Below are 13,743 nucleotides of genomic sequence, written 5' to 3'. Positions count from 1 at the left end.
TATTTGTAATAGACCACGATAATCAGTGAAACTTTGTTTTATCATATAAATATTTAGATTCATATTGTTATATTCGAAACAACCCATTTTTTTATAAGTTAATCCAAATAGGTCCTTAATATTTATAATAGTATTAGTACATCAAGTTGTTTGAAAAAAAAAATACAAGTTGGCAAATATAGGAAAATGAACCAAAATATTTACAAATATAGCAAAATTTTACTGTCTCGACCACTATAGATTGCGATAGACTATCTATGTCATGGTAAACACATATAGTAATATATCGTGGTATATCACGATCTATGCAGATAGACTGTGATATTTTACTATTATTTATAAATATTTTCAACAACTTTTTAACTTAAAATAATTTTCTAGTTGGAAATTATAATTAAAATTTATTTATTTGCAACAAAAGTGTTAAAATATTTTTAGATATAGTGTTTAAGTTAGTAATGGTTATTTAAATTTAGTTTTAAAAATATGGTAAAATCAAGGACCTTTAATATTAATATGGTTGTTTTCAAAACTTATTAGAGAAATATTGTTGTTTTGAAATTTATTAGAGAAATATTGTTGTTTTGGGATTTCGAGGCTAGAAGTCGAGGGTTGAGAATTTGACTAATGTAGAGTTCGAACGTTGAGAACTCAACAAACAAAGAAAAACTTGGAAACAATACGTAAATTAGGGTTGTCGAGGGTTAAAGTTTCGACATACATAAGTCGAAACTTCAACCATCGACAAGGAAAAGGAAATCTCGCTAATTTTATGATGAGGATCTCGCTCTAGAAGGGAATCTCGCTAATTTTTTATATTAGGTTGTCGAAGGTTGAAGTTCTAGCATATATAAATTGAAACTTCAACCTTCGACAAGGAAGATAAGTGGGTGAAGCAGATTGTAAGAGAGAGCAAAATTGAAAGCGAGATTGTAGGAGAGAGCGAGATTGAAAGCAAGATTGTGGGAGAGAACAAGATTGTAGGAGAGAGCGAGATGGAAAGCGGGATTTTAGGAGAGATCGAGATTGAAACCGAGATTGTAGGAAAGAGCGAGATTGAGAGAGCGAGATTGAAAGCAAGATTATAGGAGAGAGCGAGATTGAGAGAGCGAGATTGAGTCTGCCACATGGATTAAACTGTGAACCAGTCAACTGACGTGGTCTGCCACATGGAAATCGTCTTCACTTTATTTACTTTCCATAAGTCTGAAAAAGTGCATATATATCACCATGTTGCCTCTGCTTCGATTCTCTGCATGCATTGACGTTATCCGATTCCCTTACTCCGATTCCATGCATTCATTGACGCATTCATGCCCCTCTACCATAGCCTTAATGCTTTTTCAACCACCCTAAACCTGTGGGTCGAGTGTTCAACACTCAACCTACATTCTTTTAAACCACCATCCTCTTCATTTTTCCTCAATCACTCCCTCAATAATTTTTGAAGACTCACTACCCTTGATTTTGCTCACTTCTCTCCCCTTGATTTGCTCACTGCCCCCTCACTGCCTTCGAAAATAAGCCTTCGAAATCATTTTCCTCTCCTCCCATTTCCATTTCCATTTCTCTTCTTGTATTTCATTTAATACAAGTTATTCTCACACAACTATATTGGTTCGTTATTCTATTAAATTTATATTTTTTAAGAATAATTATAAATTTTATTTTTGTTCTTATATTATTATTTTTTTATAGATTCTAGTTTTTTTAAAAAAATTTGTAATTGTTGTCAGATAACAAATAACAGGAAAAAAGGGTGAACGTTGTCACTTTGAAGGAAAAAAGAGAACTATCGTCGAATCTGTGAGTTGAACTTATTATATTTGAAAAGTTTAATTTATTCTTATGATATTTGATTTATTTAGTATTAACTTTGATGTTTATTTAAAATGTTTAGTTTATTGTTATGTTTAAGAAGTTGATATTTATAGTTTAATACAAAATTATTGTGATAGTTAACAAGTTTAGTATAGTTTTAAAAGTTTAATATAGTTTGAAAATTTTAGTTTATTCATAATTATTGTTGTTATGTTTATTGTGATAAGTTGATATTTTCTAGTATTAACTTTGAAAATATAGTTTGAAAAAGTTTAATTTAATTTAATTTTTTATTTTGTATTAAATTTGAAAAAAATAGTTTTAAAAAGTTTACCTCATTTTAATTTGAAAAGTTTAATTTGTTGTTATTTTTAAAAATAGTTATAAAAAGTTTAATTTATTGCTATGTTTAAAAATAGTTATAAAAAGTTTAATTTATTGTTATGTTTAAAAAGTTGATGTTCGTAAAACTTAAAAAGTTTATGTTTATAAAATAAAAATTTTAATATTTTTTAATATACTTCTTATAAAAAGTATAATACAAAAAATTGATGTTTGTCTTTTTTTTTTTTTTTTTTTAGAAAATGGCAGGCAAATGCTTGGGATTTTTGTTGTTTACAAATGATAATATGATTGATGGTATTGATGGAGTTGAGTATGACCAACCACCAAGTGGGAGTTTTACCATAAATGTGAACAGTAAAATTGTATTTAAATAATTCATTCAAATGGTTGGGATGTTCCTTAGTGTAGATATGGGAGCAAATCATAGAAATAATATATAGACATCCCAATCTAGAACCATCAGGATCAATAAGATATATGTCATTCCCTATTTCGAATGCACAAGCTATGAACTTGATGTTCTCAATGGCAATGCCAGTGCCAAATGTAGTGCATTTATATGCAAATGTAAATATGATAGGAGTGAAGTCTGATACATCATTTAACTAGTTTGAAGATCCAACTCAATATATCGATCCTGATCCGGAGTCAGTTGCATCGCCATGTGATAATGAAGATATGGCGGCTAACAATTGTACAGAGACTTCAAAACAGAAACGGATGACGAATTTGAAGAGTTGGATTTTGATGGTCGTGAACATGAGATGCTTTCAGATACATTCAATGATTTGGATATGAATGTACTAGATAGCATTCGGGAACATGACCCAATTGTAGCTCCTGTGGACGTTGATAATATGCAATTATATAAAGGAATGATTTTTCAAGACAAGGAAATGCTACAACACGCAGTCAAATATTTTGCAATAAAGTGTCACGCACCATACGAGGTTGTTGAATCTACACCGATGATTTGGACAATTTGGTGTAAGAAGTGGGAGGAAGGTTGCAAGTGGAGACTTCGTGCAATAAAGAAAAAAATCACATGGCTTGTTCGAGATCACTAAGTATGATGAGCAGTATACATGTTTTTATTTAGAACTAAGTCAAAGTCATGTGCAATTGGATTCATCAATGATTGCACTGGAGTTCTGTGACGCCGTAAGAGAAAAACCATCTATCAGTGTGGCACAACTACAGTCCGACATCAAATCAAAGTTTGGATATCATGTTCCTTACCATAGGGTATGGGAGGGAAAAAGAAAAGTGTTGGCTAAAGTGTTCGGTGATTAGGATGAGTCTTACAAATTGTTGCCCAGGTGGTTATATATGGTTAAGTAGACTAATCCCGGAACATGTGTAAAGTGGAGAGTTAAAAACGCTTACTGAAGGCCATGTTATCCTAACTTCTGTATTTTGGGCATTTGGTCCTTGTATAGAAGCTTTTAATAAATGTCGGCCGATCATTCAGATAGATGGTACACACTTGTACGACAAATATAGAGAAAAACTGTTGATTGCTACATCAATTGACTCGAACGGCCATCTACTTCCACTTGCGTTTGTCGTTGCTGATGAAGAGTCCGCAGACTCATGGGGTTACCTGTTGGAGAGTGCACTATCACTTTACAAGACATAGAAGTGTTGTTAGGGTTACCTGTTGACAGTGAGCCGGTCACTAGAGTGATGTACGATGACTGATTAGAAGTTTTTCAACTGTACCTCGGTGCGACCCCGCCTGCCGACAAAATTAAAAGATCGAGGTTAAGTTTAATATGGTTAGAAACACAATTTTGTGAGCTCACAGATGATGCAGACAAGGAAACCCTCATAAGATATGCGCGAGCATGTATACTACAAATGATGGGTGGAAGTCTGTTTTCAGATAAATCAAGTCATTTTGTTCACTTGATGTTCCTGTCACTATTAGCTAACCTCCATGATGCGGGGCGGTATTCGTGGGGTGGAGCATGCTTGGCATGGTTGTATAGACAACTATACAAAGCAACAAGACCTGAGGTTCGAGAGATAGCTAGGCATCTCATACTTTTACAACTATGGGCTTGGGAGCGATTTCCAACAATGGCTCCACAGCTACATCATATTAATGACGCTCAGTTAGTTGGACGAGCCTACGGTTCTCGGTATGTTGTTTTAATTCAATTTAACTTTTATATCAGTGATCTAGTTAATTTTCTAAATTATCAATTTAAAAATTTAGGTAGAGAGACAAATTTTGTGTAACTAGGACAGCCACACATGTAGTCAACCAGTATAGATATATGTTTGATCTCCTTCAACCTGAACAGGTACATTACACTAAACCTAATTGATTATTTTATTTACATTTTTATTGTATTTGTCTTTAATATTCTCTAATATAATATTTTGTGTTTTAGGTTATTTGGGAGCCGTACAAAATTATTATGCATACTTTGCCTATTTTTGTACGAATGGTCAAAACATATGGCAGACGATGAGTCTTCTCATATGTTTTCACATTGGTGAGTGGCATCTTCTTGACAGGGTGATGAGACAATTCGGTTTTCAGCAGGATGTCCCATCGCCTTGTAATACTGAACCTGCATGATATTGATCTAAGGGCTGAAGATTGGTCTGAAAAAGTTGCACATTAGTTCGATGGTATTATCGTGCAAGGTTTATTGCAGTGGGGGTTTCTCTTGAACAATTTGACACAGTGACAAATATATTCATTGGTATAATAATATCACAAGGTGCCATGTCACTCGTCTGGGAGCAGTTGTGGGTCATCTGGTAAATGAATGAATATTATCTAATTATTTTTAATTTAAATTTATTTTAAATATTGTCTAATTGTTTTATAATTCACATAGATCGATCAACAGTAGACTCCGTGAGGTTGCGAATGATCCAAACCAGGTTCTTGCTATATGTAGTGACAACCAAAGCTATATGGAGGAAATTCATTATATGTACGATATACTTATTGTTCCTCCACCAGCTCCTAGACGTAGAGGATCTGTTCGGGAAGAGGATGAGTTTGATAAGGTTGCACATAATGTGGAAGAGTTGCCCCCTATTATGCAGACGTAGAGTCAAACTGATTATGTTAGTTCGATGATAATGATGCTAGCATTTGGTTCAGGACATTATGACTCAGAGGCTGTTCCTTCGTCTTCATACGTGCATGGACATGGTCGGGGTCGTGGAGAGCATAATGAATATTTATATTATGAAGCACCTGCAGAGGTACCAAAGCAACATCAAGAAGAATCCGAGCAACCTCAAGTTTGAAGTCGACGACGACAACCAGCTCGAAATCGACAACGTCCGCCTTGTGGGACATTGATTTTTGTAATTATTTTTATATAAATGAGATATTTAATTTAAATTTCTTTTATTTTTATGAGTTTTTATTTTTTTAATTTATTCTTTTTAGAGTATAAATAAAATAATAAAATATTTTAGAAATTGTTTTTATAAAATAAAAAAGAAAAAAAAAAGAAAGGAAGAAAGAAAGAAAGAAGAAGGTGGAATGTGTAATAATTAAAAAAAAAAAAAAGGAAAATTTATACGGTATTCTCGCTCTCTATCAAAATCTCGCTATTTCGCTCTCGCTCTCTCAAAATCTCGCTCTCTCTCATAATCTCGCTCTCGAATTTGATTGGGAAGTTCAGTGGCAAAAAGAAGAAGATTCATTAGCTCGTTATTTAGTCAGACTTGTTGAGATGACAGAACCCGTAAAAATTATTCAACAAGCTTTGGAAGGAATTCCAGGGGCACTTTATGAAAATTTAGAAATACGATCTTTTGATATAGGAAAGTCTCCGGAATGATAAATAAACAGACTCAATAATAATGTTAGGAAGGGCAAGGTCGAGGGTTCAAAGTTCGACATACAAATGAAAGGAAGGTCGAGGGGTGAAAATTCGACCTATCTAGGTCGAATTTTGAACCCTCGACTTATTTTTAAAAAAAAAACAGCAATATTTTTACAAATAGTTTGAAAACAACAATATTTTCCTAAATAGTTTCTAAAAGGACAATATCCTTTTAATTTTCTCGTAAAAAAAACTGCATGATATTTTTGCTATAAAGTCTAAATATTTTTAGATATTTTTTATATTTAAAAAATCTCATAATTATATAATAATTTATTAAAGCTGATAATATCCTTTATTATTTGATTAAGAAAAAGTAAAATTTTCAAATTTGAATCACTCACCGTTCGAATTAACCCAATTAACTTTCCGTTAGTTTTTCGTTAAGTGTGTTGTGGGCCCTCAATTCGATTATTGAAGAGATTGGTTCCACAAAAGACAAAAAAAATTTACATATTTTACCAAAATATATTTAAAATTACCTGTTTTGTCTATTTTTTAAGCAACAATATTCTTTTTATGAATTCTTAAATTGATAATAGGAAAGGTAAAGAAAAAAAGGGAAAAAAAATACCGTTTTGGTCTTGGTACGGAAAAATTAAAAGGATATTGTACTTTTAGAAACTATTTAGAAAAATATTGTTGTTTTCAAACTATTTGTAAAAATATTGTGGTTTTAAATAAGTCGAGGGTTGAAAATTCGACCTAGATAGGTCGAATTTTGAACCCTACCCTCGACCTTCTTTTTTTTTCTAGGAAAATATTGTTGTTTTCAAACGGATTTTGTTACCTCAACAAGTCTGACTAAATAACGAGTTAATGAATCTCCTTCTTTTTGCCACTGAACTTCCCAATCAAATTTGAGAGCGAGATTATGAGAGACGGCGAGAGTTTTAGCGAGAGCGAGTTTTTGATAGAGAGCGGGAATACCGTACAAATTTTCCTTTTTTTCCTTTTTAATTATTACACATTCCACCTTCTTCTTTCTAATCCTTTCTTCTTCTTTTTTTTAATTTTCCATTTTATAAAAAAAAACTCTAAAAATATTTATTGTTTTATTTAAACTTTAAAAATAATAAATTAAAAAAATAATAACTCATAAAAAAAAAATGTAAATTAAATATCTCATTTATATAAAAATAATTACAAAAATCAATGAGTCTCACAAGGCGGACGTCGTCGATTTCGAGCTGGTTGTCGTCGTCGACTTCGAACTTGAGATTACTCGGGTTCTTCTTAATGTTGCTCTGGTACCTCTGCAGGTACTTCATAATATAAATATTCATTATGCTCTCCACGACCCCGACCATGTCCATGCACGTATGAAGACGAAGGACCAGCCTCTGAGTCATAATGTCTTGAACCAAATGTTGGCATCATCATCATCGGACTAACATAATCAGTTTAATTCTGCGTCTGCGTCATAAGGGGCAACTCTTCCACATCATGTGCAATCTCATCAAACTCATCCTCTTCCCGAACAGGTCCTCTACGTCTAGGAGCTAGTGGAGGAACAATAGGTATATCGTACATTATAATGAATTTTCTCCTTATAGTTTTGGTTGTCAATACATATAGCAAGAACTTGGTTCGAATCATTCGTAACATCACGGAGTTTACTGTTGTTCGATCTCTGTGAATTATAAAACAATTAGACAATATTTAAAATAAATTTAAATTAAAAAATTAGATAATATTCGTTCATTTACCAGATGACCCACAGCTGCTCCCGGACGAGTGACGTAGCGCCTTGTGATATTATTATACTAATGAATATATTCTGGAGTGACATCTGTGTCAAACTGTTCAAGAGAAACCCCCACTGCAATAAACCTTGCACGATAGTGCCATCGCACTACCAAATGTGCAACTTTTTCGGACCAATCTCCAGTCCTTATGTCAATATCATGCAGTAGGGGTTCAGTATTACAAGACGATGGGATATCCTGCTGAAAACTGAATTGTCTCATCACCCTGTCAGGAAGATGCCACTCACCAATGTGAAAACATATGAGAGGACTCATCGTCCGCCATATGTTTTGACCATTCGTACAAAAATTAGGCAAAGTATGCACAATAATTTTGTACGGCTCCCAAATAACCTGAAACACAAAATATTATATTAGAGAATATTAAAGACAAATACAATAAAAATGTGAATAAAATAATCAATTAGGTTTAGTGTAATGTACCTGTTCAGGTTGAAGTAGATCAAACATGTATCTATACTGGTTGACTACATGTGTGGCTGTCCTAGTCATACAAATTTTGTCTCTCCACTTAAATTTTTAAATTGATAATTTAGAATTTAAATTAACTAGATCAGTGATATAAAAATTAAATTGAATTAAAACAACATATCGAGAACCGTAGGCTCGTCTAACTAACTGAGCATCATTAATATGATGTAGTTGTGGAGCCTTTGTTGAAAATTGCTCCCAAGCCCATAGTTGCAAAAGTATGAGAGGCCCAGCTATCTCTCGAACCTTAAGTCTTGTTGCTTTGCATAGTTGTCTATACAACCATGCCAAGCATGCTCCACCCCACGAATGCCGCCCTGCATCATGGAGGTTAGCTAATAGTGGCAAGAACATCAAGTGAAAAAAATGACTTGATCTATCTAAAAACATACTTCCACCCATCATTTGTAGTATATATGCTCGCGCATATCTTATGACGGTTTCCTCGTCTGCATCATCTGTGAGCTCACGAAATTGTGTTCCTAACCATATTAAACTTAACCTCGATCATTTAATCTTGTCAGTAGGTGAGGTCGCACCGAGGTACAGTTGACAAACTTCTAACTAGTCATTGTACATCACTCCGTTGACCGGCTCACCGTCAACAGGTAACCCCAACAACATTTCTATGTCTTGTAGAGTGATAGTGCACTCTCCAACAGACATATGGAATGTATGCGTCTCGGGCCTCCATCTCTCGACCAAGGCTATGATCAGATGTCAGTCCAACTGAATAAATCTTGCCTCTCGACGTCTGCAAGATATTTCTCCAATAGTACGATCTCGCCATACAACATATGATCGATGAATGGACTGGTCGTACAAAACATCGGAATCAACAGGTCCTGGGTTTATCTTGACGCTCCAAGGCATCCCTTATTTCTGCTCTTCTTTTCTCGAAATAGTTCACACATTTGAAGAATGTTATCTGAGCAAGAGCATTTATAGGCAACATTCGAGCTCCTTTGAGGACTCCATTTATGCATTCTGATAGATTTGTCGTCATCCACTCATATCTGAATCCTCCATCATGTGCAAGTCCATTGCTCTAAACTAATGTTGTCAAAAAATCTTAGACAGCTCCGATTTATTCCTTTGATATCTTCAATTGCTTTGTTGAACTTTTGAATTTGAAACTGACGCCCGACACGATAAACATATACTGACACCTGAAAAGTTCACGTTATCACAATGAGATGGATTGGACAGAACCAGCTACTCGACAACGATGTGGATTTTGTAACCAGTTAGGACATAATCGAAGGAAGTGTCCTTCGTTACTAAGACGGGCTCCAGATAGTTAGGGATTGAATAATAAATAATTTTTTTATTATATATTCATTTTATTGATATTCAATTTTTTTATTATAATTTAGTGTATATTCAATTTTTTTATAATAATCTACTGTATATTCAATTTTTTTTTTGTAATCAATAAAGTTTTACATTATAATAATCTAATATATTCAATTTATTGTCTGATGATTATTCAATTATTACGATTATTACCTTTTTTCTCTTTTTTTTATATATATTTCTATGGAAAGTTCAAATAAAGTGAAGACTCTCGCTCTCTCCTAAGATCTCGCTCTCTCAGTATCACTCTCTCCTAAGATCTCACTCTCTCGATCTCGATCTCGCTCTTGCTTTCGCTTTCGCTCTCCCACTCGCACTCGCTCTCGCTCTCTCACTCTCATTCTCGCTCTCGCTCTCGCCTAAGATCTCGTTCTCTCTCAATATCTCGCTCTCTCTGTTATTGTTGTTATTTTTCCATTAATGATTACTACCTTTCATTTCTTCTGGAACAATCACAAACACTTTTTTTTTTATTATGGATCTATTTTTTTTGTTCATAGACAAAGCTAATTCGGAATTGTCTTTCATTCCAAGGCATAACTTGTATCCATGCGCTTCATATTCGCCTAGAGTTCGCTCCCAGAAATATAGTCATCCCCACCCCTCACGTCAATCCCACAAGCCTCCATCTAATTCGAAATGATAACAAAATGCATAAGTTATTAGAAGCAGCTCGAGTACACAGATACATATAGTATATCATCTCATTACTTTATTTCCTCTATGAGGGAAAAAGGAAAGTAATAAACCTGCAATCTCGAGGGTGGATGTGTGTCGAAACTTCAACCTTCGACAACCTAAGCGAGATTCGCGAGATTTCCCTTGTCGAAGGTTGAAGTTTCGGCTTATGTATTGTTTCCAAGTTTTTCTTTGTTCGTCGAGTTCTCAACGTTCAACCTCTAGCCTCGAATTCCCAAAACAACAATATTTCTCTAATAAGTTTTGAAAACAACAATATTAATATTAAAGGTCCATTTGGTACATATAATTTCAATTTAACTATTTTAGTCCATCAATTTTGAATAATAGATTTAAAATAATAGAAAACAATCCATTAATGAAAAGAGAGACCTTTTAAATCTATTATTCAATTGATGGACTAAAATTGTTGAATTGAAACTATAAAGACTAAATGCACCTATTCCTTAAAATTCAAAGACTTAAAAAGTATTTTTTTCAAAAAAAAGAAAAAAAAGGAAAAGAAAAAGAAAACCTTGTATCTAATGAGCTATATTCTATAGTCTGATAAGTTGTAATAACTTTGAAATTTTGATCTAATAAATTTATATATAATTGATAATGATAGTTAAACGATAATATTATTATGAATATTATAATACTAAATAGATGTCTATTGTTTAGTGTTCCAAGTCGTATTACCCTTCATATTGTCTATGTACCTTGTAATTATTCATGTTTGGTATTCATATAAGTTCACATCCTACTTATCATTTTGTCTATAAATAGTAGTATTTTGTGGAACCTATTGGTGAGAAATCTACATCAAATTTAACTATAATTTTCATTGTCCAATTTTATAATTTTAGTTTTTATTTATTATTATTATTATTATAGTTCTCCTCTTCAATTCCATAACAAATATGACATTTTGATTAGATTAATGAGTAATATAATTTGAGATGATAGGAAACAAATTCAAGTTAAATGAATAAGACAAATAAATAAAGTTAGGAATATGGGTTCAACAACTTTGATTAGATAGGTCGGCAAAAATATCACTCTAATTGATTTATGCTTGCTAGCTCATTTCTATTTTTATTTAATTAGTTTATTCTCTTGTATATATGGTGTCGAATTATTCTTTGATGGCTAAATAATTCATGTTTAATTTAAATATAATAAACCAAAGTGAACCTAGCTTAATTATCGTGAGATCAAAACTAAAAGAGCAATAATTTGTTTAACAATTTTGAATTTAAATAAACATTAATTGTCCAAACTCACACAAAACTTATAATTTACTCATAAATATAAACTGTAGGTTAAGCATTACACATCTAGATAATTCAAGCTAGAAGACTAATATTTCATTTTTATTTTGTGTGTGTGTTTTGAATTAAATGATTCTTTTCTTCCAATTTTTAATTATGTGAATTTCTAAAAATAAAAACTATTTACTGAAAACGAGTTTTCTTAATTTTCAATTTTTAACTTAGTTTTTCAAAACGATAGCAGTAGAAAGTGGATAATAAATTTAAAACTAATATTTATAAGCTTATTTTATAGAAAAAAATTAAAATAAAGGTTCCATTTAGTAACAATTTTATTTATAGTTATTTGTTTTTAAATATATGTTTATTTTTTCCTAAATTTCTTATTACGGTTTCACATTTTTCAAGAAACACATGAATTCTTAGTTATTATTATTTTCTTTTAAGTTTTTGAAAACTATTTTATTAGTTTTCAAATTTTGACTTGAGTTTTAAAATTATTGGTAAAAAATGGATAACGAAACAAAAGAAACTTATATGTGAAAGGAGATGTTTATAAATTTATTTGTAACATTCAAAGTCCAGGACTCATACTTGAAACTAAGTGAATTGAACATAGAACGTCACAAGTCACACACAATGTTGCAATAAGATGAATGACAAACTTACAGAATAAACAATGAAGAGATATAAAGAGGCACAGAAATTGATAATTCAGTTCAGTGTAATATCACTTACATCCAAACGGTGGTATGCCTTAAGAAAGGAGGTTTCACTAACATAAAGTTAAGTAATTACAATAAAACACTTATCTGTTGAATAACTTCTATAGAAACTCATCACAACCTAACTTTTAGTGCACTATAATTTAGACTCTCTCTCAAATATAGTCATGATCTTTCATTGTCTTGTGAGAAGAGTACTTCAAACAAATGGCATAGGTTTCCTTAAAGAAGACCTCAATACAAGAATACATAAAAGTTCTTGATACTCATACAAATCTACGAGTTTTTAAGAAAACAACTTAATCTAAAAGACTATAACAAAATTCTCATACATAGAGAGAAACACATAAATCTTCTACAAGGTCATCTAACAAATTTCACTCTGCGCAGAAACAACTTCCTCAAACACTATCCCAATTGAATAGTCGAAAGTGGGTAAACTCTAACTAAGGGGGAATGTGCAAAATAAATAGTAGCTTCTTTTGAAACGAAAACAAATATGAATCAAAATCGTTTCTACCACTGAAGAAAACAATCTACACTAAGAAGTACAAATGTAAACAAGAATTTTTTTTTTTTTTTGACAAATTACGCAAGAGATGGAGCAACATGCTTGACACAACCGGGGATAAGATGTAGAATTTTATGACCAACATCTTACCTTTAAGAGAAAAATATAGCTAATATCAGTGCACTAACAAGACTAAAATTTAAAATATAAACTCAGCATATGATGGTATTTGCATTTCCCTATCTCCACTATGACCCGACAATGTCATTCTTTATTTATCTAGAATTACATCTAAGAGTAACACAAAGGAAAAAAAAGGTGCACTTTATTAGTTAACATAGTAGTCATCAATTTTTTAAAGTCTTTCTTAATTACACATTTATATTCTTGAAGTATCTTTCACTACAATCTTACATTCATAATCTCGTTCATTCATATATCCTCATGAATTTGTATGGTTACATTATTAAATTGTAACAATAAAAAAACAAATAATTAGTAAATGGGGCTTAATAATTATCAAATAAACTTTCCTTGTTTGTTTTCTTCCTTTTTTTTTTCTTTTGGCCGGGGATAAAATAGTTATTTTCGTTTACCAAACGTTTTTTTTTATTTTTCTTTATGGAAACTAAAAAACAGAAATTAAGTAGGAATGTCGTGCTGTCAGTTTCTTGTAAGAGTTAGAATATTCTTAATTTCGAATATTATATATACTTAATTTAATCGTTTTTATAAATATATATTGGAGATTGGAATCAAAACTCTGTCATCTAATCGGACATTATTCAAATTTCTTTAAGAAATATAAATCCTTTGGACTATTTGGAAATTTGGGTCTCTATTTTTTAATGATAAAATGAAGCCTTCCATTATTTGTATGATATTGAACAAAAGTAAGCATAAACAAATTCCAAATTTTTTCCATTAAAA

General features: G+C 31.9%; 1 protein-coding gene across 1 annotated transcript; it reads right to left on the bottom strand.

Moving 5' to 3' along the window:
- Positions 1-7,795: 7,795 nt before the first annotated feature.
- On the bottom strand, positions 7,796-8,841 carry LOC150038544 (serine/threonine-protein phosphatase 7 long form homolog). The gene is made up of 4 exons (XM_090313567.1): positions 8,835-8,841; positions 8,387-8,751; positions 8,222-8,308; positions 7,796-8,131 (listed from the first exon to the last, which is right to left on the bottom strand). The coding sequence occupies exons 1-4, from the start codon at positions 8,839-8,841 to the stop codon at positions 7,796-7,798; spliced, it is 795 nt and encodes a 264-aa protein (XP_090169693.1).
- Positions 8,842-13,743: the final 4,902 nt, after the last annotated feature.

Source organism: Benincasa hispida, chromosome 1 (assembly GCF_027475165.1).
Source record: "Benincasa hispida cultivar pf3 chromosome 1, pf3_genome.v1.1, whole genome shotgun sequence".
Lineage (NCBI taxonomy): Eukaryota > Viridiplantae > Streptophyta > Magnoliopsida > Cucurbitales > Cucurbitaceae > Benincasa > Benincasa hispida.
This window is presented reverse-complemented; position numbering and strand designations above follow the sequence as displayed.